This window comes from Stegostoma tigrinum, chromosome 8, assembly GCF_030684315.1.
Source record: "Stegostoma tigrinum isolate sSteTig4 chromosome 8, sSteTig4.hap1, whole genome shotgun sequence".
Taxonomy (NCBI): domain Eukaryota; kingdom Metazoa; phylum Chordata; class Chondrichthyes; order Orectolobiformes; family Stegostomatidae; genus Stegostoma; species Stegostoma tigrinum.
The window spans coordinates 81,247,415-81,269,052 of record NC_081361.1 but is presented as its reverse complement, the minus strand read 5'-3'; the positions used below and the strand labels follow the sequence as shown (position 1 = coordinate 81,269,052).

General features: G+C 40.2%; 1 protein-coding gene across 3 annotated transcripts in view; it reads right to left on the bottom strand.

Annotated features, from left to right (window-relative positions):
• LOC125456654 (phospholipid phosphatase-related protein type 5-like) overlaps positions 1-19,574 on the bottom strand; it is a 122,854-nt gene extending 103,280 nt beyond the window's left edge. For all 3 annotated transcript variants that reach the window (XM_048539980.2, XM_048539979.2, XM_048539981.2), the window contains exon 1: positions 18,481-19,574. In XM_048539980.2, coding sequence (XP_048395937.1) covers positions 18,481-18,684 — 204 coding nt within the window. In that variant the 5' untranslated portion in view covers positions 18,685-19,574. The remainder of the gene's footprint in view (positions 1-18,480) is intronic.
• Between the last annotated feature and the right edge of the window lie 2,064 nt (positions 19,575-21,638).

The window sequence follows — 21,638 nt, the reverse complement described above, 5'->3', positions numbered from 1 at the left end:
ACTGAAATATATCCATTTTTAAAAATCAAATTGTTCATTGGCGTTGCTGACAAGATCAGTATTTAATGCTCATGCTTAATTGGCCTTAAGAGGGTTGGCAATAAGTCATCTTCTCAAACTGCTGCAGTCTATGTGGCATTAGTAAACCCATGATTCTGTAAGCAAGAGTGTTTCAGTATTGTGACGTAGCAACATCACAAGAATTAGTGATATAATTCCAAGCCATGATAATGTGTGGTTTTCAAAATGATCAAGAGAAAATGGTGAAGGAAAACAGGTTAGTTGTTGTAACATTTTAAGGAGACTGCATGCTTCCACTTTCATTGTGTTTCTACGTTTAACTGCCTGGATTTCTGAGCCCGAAGAACCCAACTGGTAAAATGAGATAGAAAGGGCCAAATGCACCAGTGAAGCGACTTTGCAGCAATTCCTCAGGTCTACCAAGAAGTTTATCTATGAACACAGAGACTCAAAATCCACAATCTCATTCTAACATGGTTCATTGATGACCCTGATCTTCTCATGGCCTCACTATCTCTGTTGTAATCTCTGATCCACCCCATGATCATCAGTCCTGATCTCCCTTATGATCTCTGGTTTATGATCACAAACCCCCAATTACTTTCTTGATCTCTGATCCCTTTCTGATCTCCCCCAATTTTCCCCCATCATTAATCTTACTCCCAAAACCCCTGAAACACATGTTCTTCTGCTACTGCCTTTTCTGGATGCTTCATTTGAGATGGGAAATGAAGCATGCCAATTCAACTTCTGGTTGGGAAATCTGGTTAAAGAATAGTGCATATACAATGCTGGAATTCAGGAAAATGTACTCTGCTACGATTTCTGACTATAACTTCTTCCCACCACTTGTTCCAACAAATTGCTCGAGAGAAAATTAGAGTCTTTAATTCAGAATTGTTAAATCCCGATAAATCGTACGAATAAAAGGTTGCTTGAAAAGCAATCACAACACAGATGAAAGTAGTAATTCAGTCACACAGAACTTTAGAATTGCTGAGAAAAGAAGTCGCATTTTGTTAATGCGTTCCCTTGTACTCATCAGGACAATTCACAAGAATACTAATGTACAACTAGACAGCATGTATATAGTGCATGAGAAGGATGTGCTGATTGTTTGACAAGTGGACACTGATTGGTAGAGGCAAACCAATAGAGGATGATAGTCAACTGTCAAGTTTTATTGAATTTAAATCCGACACATAGGTACCGATTGCTCAAAGCATTTGCCCTGTGGAAACAGAAAATGTCTGTTTTCTATTCTGTTCAGTTGAAACAAAATAGAAGTCTTTCTATCTGCAAAGAATATAGTCGTGGATATTAATGTAGCTTCCAGTCTGTGCAAATTCATTCTGCAAGCCCAATCAACAATCTTAAATTGGTTGTCAATATTATTCTTTGCACACCTCGGACTATTCAGCAGACATTTTCCAATTGTAGAATAATATGTAATGTTGGACACTGTTCAGATTTTTGCAGGCATGGGTTCATTTGGTATGGTCAGTATTTTGCCTGTTGTGAGCGGCCAAAGGGGCATGCTGTCAGCCATCAGCAAACCAGTGCATTTTTCCATAGAAATGCCACTACTAGTCCACATCAATCAGCCTGTTCTTCCCATACAGTACAAAATGATGTTTGGCTTTGAATTGGTATTCTTTTGAATAGTCCTGAGTGCAAGATGAAAGATACAAGGTGACAAAATGTGTTTTTTCCCCCAAACAACACCCAAATAACATTTTGATACATTGATGCAAAATCCCTTAATATTGTATAATTTGAATAATACTGGATATAAATTCTAAGTACTTTGCTTTGTCAGGATTTGTATAATTTACAATGCAGTGACTTATAGTTACCACCATTTACGATATTAAATTGGAAACTAGATTAGTTTTGTATGATTGTATTAAATGTTGATTTGCAATAATGCTGTATGACTAAACGTGTAATCTTTGATAAAAATTTTATTTAAAAAATTGATGTGACTTTGTTTTCAAAATGTAATGGTCCATAATTTGCTGTCAAAATAACTAGTGGCGCTGTCTAATTTTTCTGCAAATGTTGCAGGAACTTCTGATAAGGGCATATGCCTATTTAAATTAAAAAGTCCAAAGATTGTTGCCTCTGAAGAAGAATTGGATTCTTGTAGATTGCTACCAAATGATACTCAGTGGCAGCAGTTTGTACCATCTTCAAGATGTATTATAGAAGTTCACCAAGATAACAAACACACTGCCACTACTATCCAGAAAGACAAAGGTAGCAGATACATGGGAACACCACCATCTGCAAGTTCCCTTCTATGTCACTCACAGTTCTGAACCAAAGCAAATAGACTGCAGCGATTAAAAATGTTGGCTCACCACTGTCATCTCAAGGGCAATTGGCATTGGGTAAGAGATAATGGGAACTGCAGATGCTGGAGAATCCGAGATACAAAGTGTGGAGCTGGATGAACACAGCAGGCCAAGCAGCAGCTTAGGGGCACAAAAGCTGATGTTCCGGGCCTAGACCCTTCATCAGAAAAGGGGGATGGGGAGAGGGTTCTGAAATAAATAGGGAGAGGGGGGAGGCGGACAGAAGATGGATAGAGGAGAAGATAGGTGGAGAGGATAGTATAGTTGGGGAGATAGGGAGGGAATAGGTCAGTCTGGGGAGGATGGATAGGTCAAGGGGGCGGGATGAGGTTAGTAGATAGGAAATGGAGGTGTGGCTTGAGGTGGGAGGAGGGGATAGGTGAGAGGAAGAACAGGTTAGGGAGGCGGGGATGAGCTGGTCTGGTTTTGGGATGCAGTCGGGGGAGGGGATGATTTTGAAGCTTGTGAAGTCCACATTGATACCATTGGGCTTTCGCGTTCCCAAGCGGAATATAAGTTGCTGTTCCTGCAACCTTCAGGTGGCATCATTGTGGCACTGCAGGAGGCCCATGATGGACATATCATCTAAAGAATGGGAGGGGGAGTTAAAATGGTTCGCGACTGGGAGGTGGAGTTGTTTATTGCGAACCAAGCGTAAGTGTTCTGCAAAGCGGTCTCCAAGCCTCCACTTGGTTTCCCCAATGTAGAGGAAGCCACACCAGGTACAGCGGATGCAGTATACCACATTGGCAGATGTGCAGGTGAGCATCTGCTTGATGTGGAAAGTCATCTTGGGGCCTGGGATGGGTGTGAGGGAGGATGTGTGGGGACAAGTGTAGCACTTCCTGCAGTTGCAGGGGAAAGTACCCGGTGGGGTTGGAGGGGAATGTGGAGTGCACAAGGGAGTCCCAGAGACAGTGGTCTCTCCGTGACTACTGACCCAGCTAGCAATGCCACAATGACTCCTTAGGCAATATCTTCTAAAATCATGAATTCTTCCATATAAAAGTGGGAACACCATCCTAAGTTTAAATTATTGGCGGATTCTGGCTTTTTTTTGGCTAATTGTCAGTTTCATTGAGTTTATTTTGGGAGGTACTTTATACTATGTGACCTAAATAGTTTGCCACCATTCTCCCTCTGATACCTCACACTCACAGTTCTCTGCTACTGTGCTCATTTCTGACTAAGGCTCACACTCGACCACTCTCTCGATTGCATGCCACATCTTCCGTCACTTGGTCTCACGCATCATAAGCTCTGACACCACGGACCCTGCGTGCTGTCTGTCTGCCTATGCACTCATTTGGGAAACTTCCCACCTTCAGCAACTGCAACAGCTGTGTTACCCAATTCCATTTCTCTTAATGCCTCCCTGTCTCTCATTCTCAGAGGAAAACAGCTCACAAGTACATTGGAATGGTGGTAACCTGCTTGGGACTCTACTGCACAGTCCTTCTGTGGAGAGCATCATGACTCTCTGGTAACACCCTGAGCAGTTGACTAATTGTGCTCCCATTGCTAACCCCACCACCCCCAGACTGCTATTGAAATCTTCCTTGACTTATTCTGCTGGGAATAAACTGACTGAAAGCTATCTTCTTTGGTTTGTCTGAGAACTGCTTCCATGAATGACAAGTTTTCTGACTTTGCATGTGTGCTACACAGTACAGCAATATTGAAGTACCCATGCATCCCTGGAAATGGCAGCAAAGTGTAAATAAGCAAGACAAAGCAATAAATACCAGGGATGCCATGACCATCCAGGTATGCTCAGAGTGAGTGACCACAATGAGAGCAAGCAAATAGGCTGGAAACACTGATGGTCCAGTCCATGAGCTTGGTGCATGTTTCTAAGTACACAGTGACCATGCAACAGCATCACAATGAAAGCTGTTGGTGTAGCACTGAAGTGCAGAAATGACCTGTAATTGAATTCAAAGGTGAGTAGAGTTCCAAATAAGTAATGTGCAGTTAAGTAGGATGCCAGATGGGTAGCGTGTCAGGCAAGTGATGGATAGATTGGGGTCTGGGATGATGCGTTGAGTCCAGAGAAGGGGCATGGTCAGTGTTAGGTCCTGGCATGGAGAAAGGATGTTGATTCATGTGGAAAGGATAGGTGCTGAGTCTGGTAGAGAGAGGGGGTGGTTGGGCCTGGCAATGGTGTACTGGGCCTGGAAAAGAGAGGGGCTATCAGCTCCATTGATCATGTAGATGGTTAGGTCAGGGTTTTGAGGCTGTCAGTATGTTGGATTGCATATCTAGTCTCCCAGGAGTTGGGGACAGGGGAGGCTTGATGGTGGCAGGGCTGAGAGTGTTTTGGGTTGGGCCTTCTCTGCTATTCAATACGAATATGATAAATCCCATTAACATCCTCAACTACATTTTCCTGCCCACTCCCCATAACTATTTAACTTAGTCAAATTACTCATTGAAAATCTGCCTGTCTCCTCCTAAAATTTACTCAATACATTAAGGTTGAGGGGGTGGGACATGTCAGTTGGGTTAGGGAAAGATGTGGCTCAGTCTAATAGCTAACCAGGAGTTACGCTAACTCTCTAATTCTCTAACTATTCCTTGGTAATTATCAAGCTTAACCGAAGAGGAACCCTATGCATTCTCCAACTCTGATGCAGTTCCAAATGGAGGAGAATTGCCATTGGAATCATTAATTTCCCAGGCAATTCCTGCAGAGACTGCAGCATCTGGGATTTTGCAATCACCTCTGGTCATAACCCTGTTTTAATTGATGCCTCACAAGCTTAGTTTTTCTCGTCATTTTTATTTCTGGCTTTTCACTTCAGTGATATAGTTTGTGCAAATTCTTTTGCCTCCACTTTCAGGAAGAAGCCTCCACCATCAGCAACTTTACTGATGACTCCCTCAATCACACTGTCAATTGATGTGATTTAATTTATTTCATATCTACCCGATGAACTGCCATTTAATGCATGAATCCTACTTATGTCTTCTCAAAAACTTCCAGAGTATCTGTCTTTTCAAAATAACATGCAAAATGGTATCAGAAGAATGATTTTTTTTGGGTCTAGAGACATTAAACTTAGGCAGGAAAGAACAGCTTATTTTATGAAAAGTGTCCATCCATGGGGTTAGGGATGGGGAAGGGAGAGTGAGTTGGATCTGTGGAAAAATGTGAGTGCTCATGATCGTCATGACTTCTGCAGTTTTTATCTAAATAGCATTCTTTTGTGTCTCAATTGGAATAATTCAAAACCTGGTGTAGAAAAAAACCTCTGAAGATATCCTGTCCTGAAACAGCTCTAATTTAGATTTTTTTTAATTCTAGGACGCATATTGCCTGTGAAACAATCTAAAAATTGAAACACTCAATATACGTACTCAATGTTGGCTAGGCAACAGGATTTTCACTGCAGAATCATCTCCAGCTACAATGTAAGTAAGGCAGTATAGTATTAGTGAAAGGCAATAATAAGGTTCATGAAGGGATAATTATCTCTCATAAAGAATGTTCTGTTTATAATGGCTTTAAATACAACATGTCCTGGCGGCTGGAGTCAATCACCTCTTCCAAGAACATATACTTTATGGGCGATTGATGATAAATGCTTGGAGAGAATCTAGTTAGCAAGTAGCCTGAGGAGATTCAATTGCAATTTGCAACATAAGTTGAAAGCACTCTATAAAATTGTACGTTCAAAAAGAGACCATTTGAGCAATCATATCTATGATGTTTCTTTGACAGGGCTATTCAATTATTCCCATCCCTGCTCTTTCTCCCATAAATTGAATTTTCTAATAACTTTTTAGTATATATTATCAACATCCTGGAGTTACCATTGACCAGAATCTTAACTAGATCATTTATATTGATATTTTTTGCCACAAAAGCTGGGAATTCTGTGGTAACTCACCTCTTGATTCCCAAATCCTGTACACAGGTGCAAGTTGGGAATATAATAGAATACTTTCCCAACTAAAGGCAGCTACAGCAACACTCAACACCAGCCAGGATACATCAGCTTGCTTGATTAATATATTATTCATTCGCTAGCCAGGTCCTGTTTTCTCAACTCTCATCTAGTCAGTGTTCCAGAAAAGGACAAATAAAATTCAACAAAGACACTGTGAAGCTCTGCTAGAAGCACAGCAGTTTTGATAGTATGACTAGACGTAAGTTGCAACCAATGCTTCAAAATGACAATTTTTCATTAATCTGTACAATAATTCATCAGTTTCAAATCTACTCCCTCTACCACTGGTACAGAGTAACAGCAGTGTATACCATCTGCAGATACAATGTAGGAACTTGAAAGGCTATTGTGACAGCAGTGTTCAAAGCACAACCTCCACCACTTAGAAGAATAAGGAAAACTGGCAGATTGCATCATCACCACCATCAACCAGTATCCACCCAAGTCATACATCATCCTGACTTGAAGTTATATTTGCATTCATTCACTGTGATTGGGTCAATATTCTGGAACTCTTTTAAAATGCTATGGGTGTGCACAATAGTTCAAGAAGACAACTTATTACCATCTTCTCAATGGCAGTTAGGGATGAGCAGTGAACGCACACACACACACACACACACACACACACACACACACACACACACACACACACACACACACACATATATAGAATTTATGTCAAAGAGATAGAAGCCAGAGTTTGAACTACAACAAAAATATCAAATAGACAGTAAATAAATAGAATGTAATTTAATAAAACTCTGTTGTGAATGGAACTCATGAAGCATAAAGACAGGGAAAATCCATAGATCAAAAACTTTATACCTTTTATCGTATATCTAAAACAAGATAATTCACGTCTGCAGTAGAAAGATAAAGCAGTTACTGATTTGGGCAAATTAAAATTATTTCTAACTCATTTTGTAACACCTGAAGATTGTTGTTAGGTAATAGATTTGCCATAAACATGTGTCATTGTTGTAGATATGTACAGTTGCTGTGTCATGAATCTTATAGGGATTAAAATTGTATACCTCTCTCTGTCAAGACAAAATCCATCTCTTGTTTCATTGATTAATTATTAAAAATTCTAACAAATTATGCAAATCCTTTGAAATGATCTTTATTTAAGCAAGCATTAATTGTAATAACCAAATCAGTTAAAAAATCCAACCTTGTGTAAATTTAGCCAATTTGCATTCCTTGCACAGGGCAGTTCTTCAAATATATTAATGAAGTTCAAACTTTATGAAACATTCCCATTTCTATAAATGGTATGCATTTAATTCAAAACTTCACCTTAAGAAAATGTGTCTGATACAGAATTAATAGCACCTACAGCCTGTCAACCAGATGGGACCAGACTTCTGTCAGACTCAATTGATAAAATGTGGAGCTGGAGGAGCACAGCAGGTCAGACGCCAGAGGAGCAGGAAAGTCAATATTTCAGGTCTGGGCCCTGGTTTCAGGGTCGTGATGAAGGGTCTAAACCTGAAACATTGACTTTCCTGATCACCTGATGCTTTCTGACTTGCTGTGCTCCTCCAGCATGACAATTTATCACCTTTGACTTCCAGCATCTGCAATCCTTTTTATCTTCTGTCAGATTCACTAATTTTAGAAGAATAATCAAGTAGGAAACAGATAATAATTCTATTAATCTTCCAATGAAAGGAATCATATTTTCTTTAAACTTACAATAACATGCAAAGAAAAACAATAACTGCAATTCAAATAAACAGTACTTAACATCTATACTTGATTTATACTCATGGTTGTAACTTTGATGCTTACCTGGAAAACTCTTGTGCGGCAGTGAGTTTATTTACTGTTAATGCTCAAATTAAGCATTTGAAATTTACTGGAATAAAGACTTTTGTTAAGTACTTGTCTAGGTTCAGTTGTAGCACATTAAGATACGGTTATGATATAAGATTGCAAATCATTCTTGACAGCAACACTTTCATGGCATAGTAGCTTCTGTGATCTGTAATCTAAGATTATTAACACAAGGTGTTTGAGAAGATGAATTCAAAAAGACTGGACTCTTGGCTTGCACGAAAAGAAAAGGATCAGAGTCTGTGAAGTACAAAGGGGAGGATCTTGCATTGTAATAAGAAATTCTGCTGAATCCTATTTGGCATTTTAATACTGGCATAACTTCAACTTGCTTTGTTCAGTTTTGTTCACTAAAAATCTGAGTACAAACTAATCTGCTTCAATGTTTTACATTGGTCAATTCTCCCAATCAAGGTCTTCAGGGCTCAGCCAAATTTGTACTTTCCTCTTCTAACCCAATTTAAGTTTCTTTCTTTATGACATTGGAGTTCACACTGTGCTCCAATCTTGATTTCTCCTTAAGTTCAATCAAGATTTTTCTGCATTATAGAGTAACTTCTTAACAAATTATAATCTAGTGTTTCTAACTTTTGTGTAGAAAGTATAAACAACAAGATATTTGTCCAATATCATTCCTTTACACAAATTAAAATTAATCCTTATTAAAAACAAACTCTTTCTGTTGAGTTTACGATGTTCAACAATTATTTCATCCTTTGGCATCACTTTAAACAACAATATGAATGCCCTGACCACAAATGTGGTATTTTTAAAACACAGAACCACAGAATTTTTATGAGGGCAGAAGTGGGCCATTTGGTACATCATGCCTGCCCTGGCTGGTAAAACACAACATTACCTAGTATCAATCTCTTGTGCTTTTTCTCCATACCCTTGCACACTATTTCTATCCAAATAGTATACAATGAATCCTTGAAAGTCTCAATTGAACCTGCTTCCACCACATTTCTAAGCAGTGCATTCCGTCATTGCAAATTTCTCTTCCTTAAACATAAATCCTTACACATAGATAGATTTTATAATCTCTAATAACTTCACAACATTCACCTGTGCTTCTATATCCAGTTTAACATTCTCTTTGTGGGTTGGTCCATTTATGTATTTTGAAACTTACATTTAAAGTCTGGATTTTCCACCTTCCAGCTCATCAATGAGATCACAGTCTGGAATAGCAAATTCCCTTGTAGGATTCACAATTGGTCATTCACTTCCCGCAGTTAGGATTTTGCCTGGACACTGTGCAAAACTTGTTCCATATTTATCTTCAGATCATTCCCATTTTCAGTACATTTTTGTCTAAAAGCTTTCTTCCATCCCAAATCTCATCAACTTTTTTCTGTCACGGCTACCTGGCTGCTGCAACATTTCCTGTCGCAAAATACTCCATAGCTGATCCCTTTTTGCATAAACATGGCGAACATTTGCTTGTCACTATCAATTAAAATGGGACAATAACAGAATGTCCACTCCTCATTGTGTTCCAGCCTCCTCAAGCTCCTCTCACAGCCAGTTTTGGTGCAGTGGTGACAACCTAGTCTTAAGTGGGAGGAAACCAGTTAAGGCTCACCTGCAAGCAAATTGCTTAATTCTTCCCGTCTAGATGAAATTTGCCCAGAATCACACACAGCTCCTATCCTGCGTATGCTATTGGCAGGAGATGCATGAAGAGCTGGAGGTTAGAGCTCTGTGACAAAAAATTAAATCACATGCATACCAGCAGCACTTTCATTGCATGCACAGTGGAAGCTGCTGACTGATTTTTCAGTATCATATGTTGACTCATCCACCCATCTGTACTACTGTACTAACATATCACCATAAAATACAGGAGCAGGCTTAAGCCATTCAGCCAAACGTGCCTGCTCTGCCATTCGATCATGCATGATATGTTTCTCAACCTCATCTTTGTGCCTTCTCCCCATTACACTCGATCCCCTTACCAATCAAAAATCTACCTATCTCTGTCTTAAATACGCGCAATAATTTGGCCTCCACAGCACTCTGCAGCAATGAGTTCCACATATTCATCACCCACAGAATGTATCATTCTGTGATTCTGTACCAGAAAGATCATTATAAAGTGGTTTCACACTACATTCACTCATACAAATGTTGTTTTATGACTCTTAAAACTCAATTGCTGTGCACATTTCCATATCCTGATCTCTGCCTCCTCTTCCTCCCAATGCTGATGATGCCATCTTTCCTATCCTGATCATTGTTTTGCTTTATCTCCCAATTACCCCTTTTGCTCCTGATTACTTTCTTCCAATCATATATAAATGAGAACTGAGGCCTGCCCTATATTTTAGCTTGAACATATTCATTCTAGTGGCACATAAACATGATTCTGTTTACTCTGAACTCATGTAGTGTAAATAATTTTCCAGCATGATCTGGTAGGAATTTATGGCTGTAAGCTATATGTCATTCATTACAAGATAATGAAATATGAGGCAGGATGAACACAGCAGGCCCAGCAGCATCTCAGGAGCACAAAAGCTGACGTTTCGGGCCTAGAAACAGGTCTAGGCCCGAAACGTCAGCTTTTGTGCTCCTGAGATGCTGCTTGGCCTGCTGTGTTCATCCAGCCTCACATTTCATTATCTTGGATTCTCCAGCATCTGCAGTTCCCATTATCACTGTCATTCATTACAAGATTGGATTTATGGTAGATTCTTCTAAATGTTTCTAAAATATACTCAAGAACAGTTTTTGTTTTATTTTTAACTCCAGAAAATATTAACATTTTCAATCTGAACAACTGCTAAATTAAAACTGCAAAGACTGTATCCAGACAAATTCAGCCAAGGGAGGAACAAATACAACTGCCTTTCTTGTTACTTACAGTTACAAAACCAAACAATAGCTTTATTCACTCTCTGTTAAAAACTTTCTCCTTTTCATTTGCCTTCATGATATCTTTTTGATTCTTAGGCTATAGTAAGAATGGATTGGTACTGCCTCAAAATTGGTAGAAGTTGATATGCCATTGCAGGGAACACTGCAGTTTCCTTCAGGCCGACTACTGGGCAGCTTGAATGCTTGTCGAAGTCAGGTTCTTCTGGTATACATTGTTCGATGAATAATATGGATTTTTATCATATGGGACTATTTGTCATTTTAGGACAGCGTTGTGTTGAGATGGAAAAGTGCTATGGTTTGTAATCGGTAGCCCAGCTGAAGAGGAGACCACAGATAAGTTTTACTCTAATTAAAGAAGTTCCTTTAAGCTCCGTTAAACAATTCAGGGTCACTGCCCTCATTCCCACCATCAGATCAAACTCACACTTTCCCACTTCTCATGGCTGAGACGCTGGCAGTGTGGCCTATATGGCAGCACATTCACTTTTTGCCTGAAGTCCACTGCATGAATGTTAATCCATTTTGGTTGTCAAAACAAATAGGGCTTCCTGTCAGGGCTATCAGTTGGCTATCAGGTAAATCTCCCAAAGCCCAGTCCCAATGCCCCAATTATGCTCGAACTGGCCATCTTAAGTTTGGTTTGGGGAATAATATATTTTGAGGTGTGGTTAACTTTAATATCAATGAGGAGATGGTGAAGATGCAGGGGAGGCAAATGATGTTTGAAGAAACAACTATGTTAATCAGTACATTAATTACCTCACAATGTAGAGTAGGGTAGGGAAAAACAGACACTTCCATGGAAGGCAGAAGACCTGTCCCTCAGGAGTTACATGTCAATCAGAAAAATTGCAGCCTTAAATTTTGTAGCCAAGCTGTTACTTCCGCACATTAAATTTCTGTTCAGCCAGATCTCAAGGTAGCAATGGAGCATGAAGAGCAACAACTGCCCTGTAGGTAAGAGGATCTTCAATTGCCCAACTGGAATAATTCATTGACACTTCATCGACTGTTTATTCAAACAAATTATAGATTTTTGCTCCATCTGTTGAAAGGCAATGAAGCATGAGAAGCAGAGTGGGGGAGAGAAAGAGAGAGAGAGGTGGGTACAGTGGAATTGATGAGAGGCACACAGGCCTATCTTGTTGGGAAATAAAAGAGCAAACATGATATTGAGGAGCAGTAAAGTATTAGGTGGTGTGAAGAATCACAGTAAATTACATTGATTATCTATGCAGATTATGCATATTAGCCTTTCAAATTTTCTTTGCTTGTCTCTGTTCATCCACAGACAGACCTACTTTGAGATAACTCCTGTTTCTGAATTTGTTAATATTCACTATTTCACTTTGATCCTTTTCCAGCCTTCAGACTTCATTATTTGCATCATTCACCTTAGTTTAGCAAGGATAGAATAACTCATTTATCTCATTGCTGCCGAGGTTGCAGAGATTGCCTGCTGAGCAACAATGACTGCAGTTCAAACATAATTCCTTGGATGTAAAATACTTCTGAGGACTTAACAAGCCACTATATAAATTCAAATTCACACTGTTAAGTCCAAATCCAGGAAAGACAGAAGTGTTCTGATGTGGGCAGATACTGATGAACTCAATGCTGCACAGATATCTGACCCAGAATCCCAAATTAGCTAAGTTTATAAAACACTTATGACATTCTGCAATTTCTACAGTGGCTATTTTTTATGGAGTTTCTTAAATTGCATCAACTTGTGTTGAACTTTGGGTGTGAATTCCGCAACAATTGTATTGAGATTGCTCAAAATTCATTTCCATGACCCTTACAATAACTAGAAACAACTGGCTTCTGATGGGATGGATTGGTGTGTGGATCAATTAATACTGTTTCTTTTAGGGAACATACATATAATTGCTATTAATTTGAAGATATTTGGGTGATGGTCACAGAAACCTATTTTTGCAGACTGTTTTTGCAGAGGAAAGGGAAAGAATGAAATAGGGTAATAGACAAAATGGTAGGGATTGGGAGTGAAGAATACATTTTGTACAGAGGGTAAACACCAAAACGTACCTGTTGGGCTAAACTGTTTGCTTATTGTAATTCTATGTAACATTACATATTATGTAATTCTATCAGCCAGGCTGTGCCGAGGGGAATGATAACTGAGCATCCCATATTCCTTATTCCACAACAGTCATATATGCATACAAAGCATCAAACTGTAATGTAACATTTCAAGATTTTATTAAAGAAATGCTTGGTACTTCAAAAATAAATTTATAAATGACCTGTCTCAGGACTATAATGTCTGCATTGAAATTTATCAAATTGTTTAAATAAAAATTAAAACATGCATAGCATTTAGGAAATTGTGGAATCAAACCTAAGAGGTTTAATAATTAGATATAATGGGAACTGCAGATGCTGGAGAATTCCAAGATAATAAAATGTGAGGCTGGATGAACACAGCAGGCCAAGCAGCATCTCAGGAGCACAAAAGCTGACGTTTCGGGCCTAGACCCTTCATCAGAGAGGGGGATGGGGAGAGGGAACTGGAATAAATAGGGAGAGAGCAATTTGAGGTGCATTATATGCATTTTTTAAAAGCTTGCATTGTTTTTATCTACTCTAAAGTAACCACACTATAAACAGAGCTCTGATAACATCATTCTGACACTTGGTGATTGTCAGAAAATCTATTAATACAAAAGTGACAATTTAAGAGTTAAACTAAAACAAACATTTACATTTGATTCCTGAACACAATAAATGGTTATGGAAATTGAGAATATCCAAACTTGGTACACGAGGCCTCAGTGGAAATTTTATTGAATTTGGAAGTTTTACATAAATTCTGCCCAAATAACATATTGGACCCAATCATAAGTTTACACCAGAATATAGACTTAAGCTCAGAACAGGGAAGGTTAATGTTTACAAAGGGAATGTTGGATATAAGAAACAACTGTGATAGATAGTACCAGGAAATTTATGAGCAGAATGAATGGCCTTTGAACCGAAAAGGCCATTGAAATTTTGGATGAATTGGGGAGAGTAACTTCAAAGTTTGGAGCTAGCTAAATGATGTTTACCATGTATTTTATGTTCTTATGTAAATTGGGTGTGAACTTTGGTGAAGACCCAAGAGTAACACATAATTTGAAATACTGAGAGCTGCAGAAGTCATGCACAGTCCCTAACAATTTAAGGATATCATAGAATCATGTGGAAACAGGCCCTTTGGCCCAACCTGTTCACACTGACCATCAGAGCATTCCACCCAGCCCCATCCCTCTATAGATAATAAAATGTGAGGCTGGATGAACACAGCAGGCCAAGCAGCATCTCAGGAGCCCTCTATAATCCATCTGATCTACACATCCCTGAACGCTAATTTAGCATGACCAATCCACCTACCCAACACATCTTTGGACTGTGGGAGGAAACTGGAGCACCCAGAGGAAACCCACGCAGACATGGGGAGAATGTGCAAATTCCACACAGACAGTCACCTGAGGGTGGAATCAAACCCAGGTCCCTGGTGCTATGAGGCAGCAGTGCTAGCCACTGAGCCACCGTGCTGCCCCTATTTCAGAATGAAATGAAGGGAAATTTCTTCACCTGGAGAATGGTGATCCTGAGGAATTCATCACCACAGAATGTGGTTGAGGCCAAAACTTTTAATGTTTTCAACAGAGTGTTAGATATAGATATAAAGAGATCAAAGAATGTGAGCACTGAATTGGATGATTAGCCATGATTGTAATACAGCAAAGCAGGTTCAAAGGGTAGATGGCTTGCTCATGCTTCAATTTTCGAAGATTGTCTTGGAACAAACAAATATAAGAACACAAAAAATAAGAACAAGGATATGTCTGATTTCCAGTCTGCTCTGTCATTAGGATTCTTTCTTATGTAAAATGCTTTATAGATTTGTTGGTGTTATAATCTAGGGAAAACCATTTGTGATACACACAGGTCATTACCTAGTTGTAATATAAATGACTTAGTCAAATGAATGGAGCTGCAAAGTATTTTCTGTATATGTGTGAGTGATAATGGGAACTGCAGATGCTGGAGAATCCAAGACAATAAAGTGTGGAGCTGGATGAACACAGCAGGCCAAGCAGCATCTCAGGAGCACAAAAGCTGATGTTTCGGGCCTAGACCCTTCATCAGAGAGAGGGATGGGGAGAGGGAACTGGAATAAATAGGGAGAGAGGGGGCGGCAGACCGAAGATGGAGAGAAAACAAGATAGATAGAGAGGAGAGTATAGGTGAGGAGGTACGGAGGGAATAGGTCAGTCCAGGGAAGATGGACAGGTCAAGGAGGTGGGATGAGGTGGTAGGTAGGAAATGGAGGTGCAGCTTGAGGTGGGAGGAAGGGATGGGTGAGAGGAAGAACAGGTTAGGGAAGCAGAGACAGGCTGGGCTGGTTTTAGGATGCAGTGGGGGGAGGGGACGAGCTGGGCTGGTTTTGTGATTTAGTGGGGGAAGGGGAAGAACTGGGTTGGTTTTGGGATGCAGTGGGGGAAGGGGAGATTATGAAGCTGTATATATTTATCAATAATAGGAGGTGCTTCGCCATCTATTTTGCAGGTTGGTTTTTATGTTGAAATGCAATTATAAGAGTGTAAAGAACAACTACTGGACAATTTCTAAGAAATAATCATATTCTTAAACCTAAGCATTTTTGCTTACTGGTCACTTTGAATGAAATACTTTGACAAGTAAAGGTAAAGACAAAGAAGCTCAAATTTGGAAAATATAGTGAGGTTGAAGATTTTCATTTATATGCATGATTCCTACAGGCAATTTTACTGCAATACTTAGAACATAGAATATAGAATAGTACAGCACAGTACAAGCCCTTCAGCCCACCATGTTGTGCTGGTCTATTATCCTACTCTCAGATCAAGCTACCCTAAATTTTATTATTATCCATGTGCTTATCAAAGAGCAACATGAATGTCTCTAATGTATCTGACTCCACTACCACCACTAACAGTGCATTCCACACACCCACCACTCTCTGTGTAAAGAACCTACCTCTGACATCTCCCCTATACCTACGTCCAATCACGTTAAAATTATGCCCCCTTGTAATAGTCATTTCTGCCCTGGGAAAGAGTCTCTAGTTATCAACTCTATTTATGCCTCTCATTAACTTGTGCACATCAATTCTACCCCAAAAAATATCTTAGCACATAAGTCAACATTTATTTTGGATAGCAAAACAATTTCTGTTTTCTCATTTATGGTGGGATTTGGCAAAAATTCTGTGATCCCCAGATTATCAAACTCATTTTTTCTTTTGCACCCATTTTAAATTTATTCCCGTTTTATGGTTTGAATCAAAGCTATTCCGCAATTGTGTACAAATTTGAGATAGTTGGGACCTTTGTCTTTTCGGAAAAGACCATTTGCTCTTTTTCAATTCAATTTCAAAAGGTATGATTTCCTGCTTTTCTAAAACTATCAGAATAAAGACAGTCTCAAAATCCAATTAGTTTGATGAGAGAGATGTTCCAAGTCTATTGTACAATGTTATTTTAATTTTTCTGTGGTACAGAACATAAATATTGTTCAAAAGAAGCATAAAATTGAAGCTTTCCATCTTGCGTATTTCAGGGCTTAAATGCAAGGATCCAATCTTAAAATGGAAGCAACCTTTTTAAAAGTTAGTTAACAGGATCTGGATATTCCTGGCTCAGCCAGCACTTATTGTCCTTTCTAATTACTCTTGAGAAGTTACTGATGAGTTGCCTTCTTGAATGGCTGCCATCCTTGGGTAAGTACTCCCACAGTGCTATTAGGGAGCAAGTTCCAGGTTTGGACCCATTGACAACGAAGGAGTGGATATAATTTAAAGTCACAGTGGTCTGTGTTGGAGAGGAACTTTGAAGTGGTGGTGTGTCCCCGTGTATCTGCGGCTTTTGATCTTCTAAGTAGTATGATAATAAATATATGAATTCTTGTTCCCTTTCTGAATTTGTTTCTTGTTTCATTTTAATCTTGATGGACGCAAGCAAAAAAGCTTTGACTTTTTTTAGCCATTTTGATATGTTGCTTCATCGATATTTTAACTATATTATTCACATTGCTCATACCTCTCCTGCACCAATCCCTCTGTATGGCAGTGAACAAATTCTATTTAGAATAGAACTGGCTGCGAAGAAGATTGTGCTGTAATTTATTCATAACATAACCTGTTGAACTTAAAAATTAATATGCATAATTTGTCTCCTGTCAAATGTAAAAGAACTTCTTGTATCTTGTCAAATGTTCTTAAAACTGAAATGAACGAACCCTGTGGACCAAAATAGCAATGAAGAGTAAACAACTGATGTCGCTATTTCAGACCCATTGCTTCTTCGGTCTGTTCGCTCGGTGCTTTCTCCCTTTATCATTCTGCCTGTAGCGTCTAATTCAAAGTGACAACCAGAACTGAAATTACTGGCGCTTCGGCCGATACTTGCGGTACTCTGGATCCACGTTTCTTGTTATATCCCTCTCTACCACCTCCCCCCACCCACCACCCCGCCTCCTACCGAATAGCTCGATATCTCTACACTCTCACCTCCAGCCCTGCCTCTTCTGCATCTCAAATATCTTCCACAAAACCGGGGTTTGCGGCTTGCTTACCGACACCAGAAGAAGCTTCTTTGGCTGTTTTGGAATTCAGCAGGAGGGGCATGAAATGAAAGGGAAGCTCAGACTCTAGCAGGTCCGGATTATAACCTCTGCATGTAATATTTGGGCAACCCTGCCTTTCAGGGACACGTCGAAATGCTGCCACTTCGCCCATGCACCCTCTAGCCCACTAACAACTGGAGTGTCAGCACACATTAGAAACAGAAACCCGTTCGATTCCACCGCCCCCTGTTCAATTTCAACCAACATTCTATTTAATTCGCCACAACCACTCGTCTGTGTCATTGCACTGGGGTGTTCCGGCGGAATCTTGCGCCGGTGAACGTTAATGTTAAAGATGTTCCATTCACAACTCCGAGGAGATCAACTTCAACAGCAGCATCAATTGTTACTGAACTGATTAGCCCGCTCTAGAGAGACCTCTTCAGTTCTTAACCTCTGTGGCTACACAGACGAACGCTGCGAACGGTGTTAACGAGAGAGAGAGAGAGAGAGAGAAAGTGTTTGGATAGGTTGAAAGACATTGAAAGCCTTGAGCGAGCATATCTAGTAAAACAGTCATGATTTATTTTCATCTCAGACGCTGATCACTATCCACTCTGGGTTACAAAATGCAACTCTGGCTGTCGTTAATAACGGAAACAGCACAAGCACAGGCAACATCCCTTTTTGCACACGACAGCAGGGAGCAATGTATGACACTCATTCGATGCTGGAGCTCAGAGCAAGAACCATACGCTTCCCCCAAATCCTGAACCCTCGCCCTTTCATTTATGAGCACTTACCATAACAGGGGGAACCCCGGCCACAAGAGAATAGAGGAGAACTGGCGGAATAGCACTGCTTTCATCGGGTCCAGGGTACGGTTTATTGTAGGTGCCGTCATGGCAGAAAAATCCCTGGACGTGGACGTTGAAAGTATCGGTGTATTCGAAGTAATAAGCCAACATGACAGTCCCTGCCATTATCACCAACTGGAAATAGAGCATGGTTGTTGGGAATGGAAGGTGGGTGATGAGGTGGGTGGGGGGGTTTGCTGAATAACAAAAATCAAAGGAATCCCTCTCTTATATACCCCCCCACCCCCCGTTGCTGTTGGTCAATAGCTGTATAATCCACACTTCAGGAAGGCGGAGGTAACTATCGCTCCATTTACTGGCAGGATCAGCTTCTCAGCAAAGCGGCGAATCCATTCAGGAAAGGACTGAACTGCCCGTACATTTTACACCTACCGCAGGCTGCCTCAGTTCAGTCAGGGAGGTGAGGAGTTCAGCTCCAAGCCCTGGCTGTGAGAAGGGACTAAGGTATCCCTCTCACCCTCCTCCTTTTCTTCCTCCTCTTCTCGTTCTCTGTCTCTCTGCCAATACTCCAGCTCTTCAGTGCATTGGACTGATGTTCCCCGGTGCCTTCAACATCTGGTTAAACACACACACACACACACACACAGACACACAAAGATGCATCGAACCGAGGCGCCGCTTCGCCAACCTCCTCCAAAAGTTCATTTAGGCAGATGAGCAGATTCTTATATATTCGCGCCTATGAATTCAGAGTCACGGAAAGTGGCACCGGGGTATCTCTGCTCACCAACAGGATGGTCCTGTTCAAGGCTTACTCGGGGGAAGCACGGTCCTCGAAGCCTCACAAGTCGCTGCGTTTTGCTCAATCGCACAGAACCCCAATTTGTTTTTCCTTTCTGCATGTTAATGGGAAAAATCGACAGCCCGCCCCACAACATGACAGCATTCCGCGGCCAGGGCTGTATTGATCGCACAACATTGGATATTTTCCAATAAGAGACATTTTGTTCGTGCTTGCAGTATTGTGTTCTATCTTTACAAAAAAAAAGGAACAGTCAATACGTCACTTTTCATCGCTGACAGTTGGCAAGCTGGGTGGTCTAATGAACTATTATTGAAACATGACACCATCAAATATAATTACCATTGATTAGCCCGTAAAGCATGTACTGCTTTAAACAACACTTATTTGTCTCTCTGTAAAATAATCGCCCTATAATTTGACAAAAAAACACAATAAACTTTAACTATTAGACACCAGGAAAGCTTAATGAAGGTTATATAACATGGAAAACACAAACCCTTGTGAATTCTTTCTTTCTCTAGTGATTCCCAACCCCTTCCTAAAACAGTTCACACCTTGTTGGTGTGGAGTGCCACTTGTATCAGACGCCATTTGATATCCCACTCAAGTGCCATTAGCATTGAGTGGCATCATACTAACTGACCATTGAAAACTGTGACAGATAAAAAAGACATCAGCTTCAGGTCAAAGGAAGTACTCTCACAATAGAATCAGAAGCTTGTGTGGCCAAAATCCAATGCAAAAATGTGAACACATTACCTTGCCTGATAGATAGATTTGCCTTACTCTACAAAGCACAAGAGCCATTTCTCACCATTAGACAGACAACATGTTTCAAGGAGTAGAGCTGGATGAACACAGCAGGCCAAGCAGCATCAGAGAAGCAGGAAACCTGGTGTTTCTGAAGTATTTCAGAATTTCTGAAGAAGGGTCAGATTTCTGAAGAAAGGTCTAGACCCGAAATGTTAGCTTTCCTGCTCCTCTGATGCTGTTTGGCCTGCTGTGTTCATCCAGCTCTAGATTAGATTAGATTAGATTCCCTACAGTGTGGAAACAGGCCCTTTGGCCCAACAAGTCCAGACCGCCCCTTGGAGCATCCCACCCACACCCATCCCCCTATAACCCGCACACCCCTGAACACTACGGGCAATTTAGTATGGCCAATCCACCTAGCCTGCAAATCTTTGGACTGTAGGAGGAAACTGAAGCACCTGAAGGAAACCCACACAGACACAGGGAGAATGTGCAAACTCCACACAGACAATTACCTAAGGCTGGAATCGAACCCGGGTCACTGATGCTGTGAGGCTGCAGTGCTACCTTGTTGTCTCGGATTTTCCAGCATCGGCAGTTCCTACTATATCTCAAGGAATGCCAACTTTGCAGGCTTGGGTCAAGGTAAGGAACCAAACCTCTAAGAACAACTGCAGGTGATTGAACTTGCACTAGTGCATCGGAATCAATACATCTCCCTAAATTCTTTAACAATTTCCTCCCTTCACTGCTGCGCTAAGTCAATGTGGTGCTGTCCAAGGTACTACCTTTGGATAAGACTTTAAACTGAGTTTAATATCTGCTGCCTCAATTGATGGCAAAAGATTTATTTGGTCCTGCTTGAAGAAGAGCTGGGCAGTCCTGGCAAGTATTTATCCTTCAACTGACAAAACTAAAATAGATTATCCAACCATTATCTCATTGCTATTTGTGTTAAACAAAGTTGGCTAGAAAGCTTCCTACATCAGTAGCTAAGCTTCAAAGCTTACTTTATTTACTATGAAGGATTTTGGAACATCCTGAAATTACTCAAGATGCTAAACAAGAGCAAGTTTCATTCTTTGCTTCTTCATTCTAAACTCTATTGCAATACATGTGTTGTGTTGCTCCAATGTGTTCAGGGAAATCTTCATGGCCAAGCCTGATCCAAATATTTAGGGTAGAACACTAACATTTAATGAGCTCAGTGGGGGATCAGGAATGAGGTACTGGGGCAGTGCATAGTGTCCTACTTTTTCTGTACCACTGAAGCATAATCTGTCTTATCTCTTTCATTACATAGTGTAAAGATGATAGATGGGTGCAAACATTATTTGTGATTTGTCATTTACAAAACTGCTCATGAAGCCAGCTTTGTGATGAAAATGTATCTTTGCATTATTTTCCCCATGTTCTTACACTGATATATTATTCTGTAATCCCCAAACTGTTAATACAGTTTGTACAAACATTTCAACTGATACCTGCAACTGTACAAAATAATTTGGAACCATAGAAAGTGAGAGTAATATTCTGTTACATTACGCTGGGATATGCCTATGTCAGAATTCATTTGATATCGGAC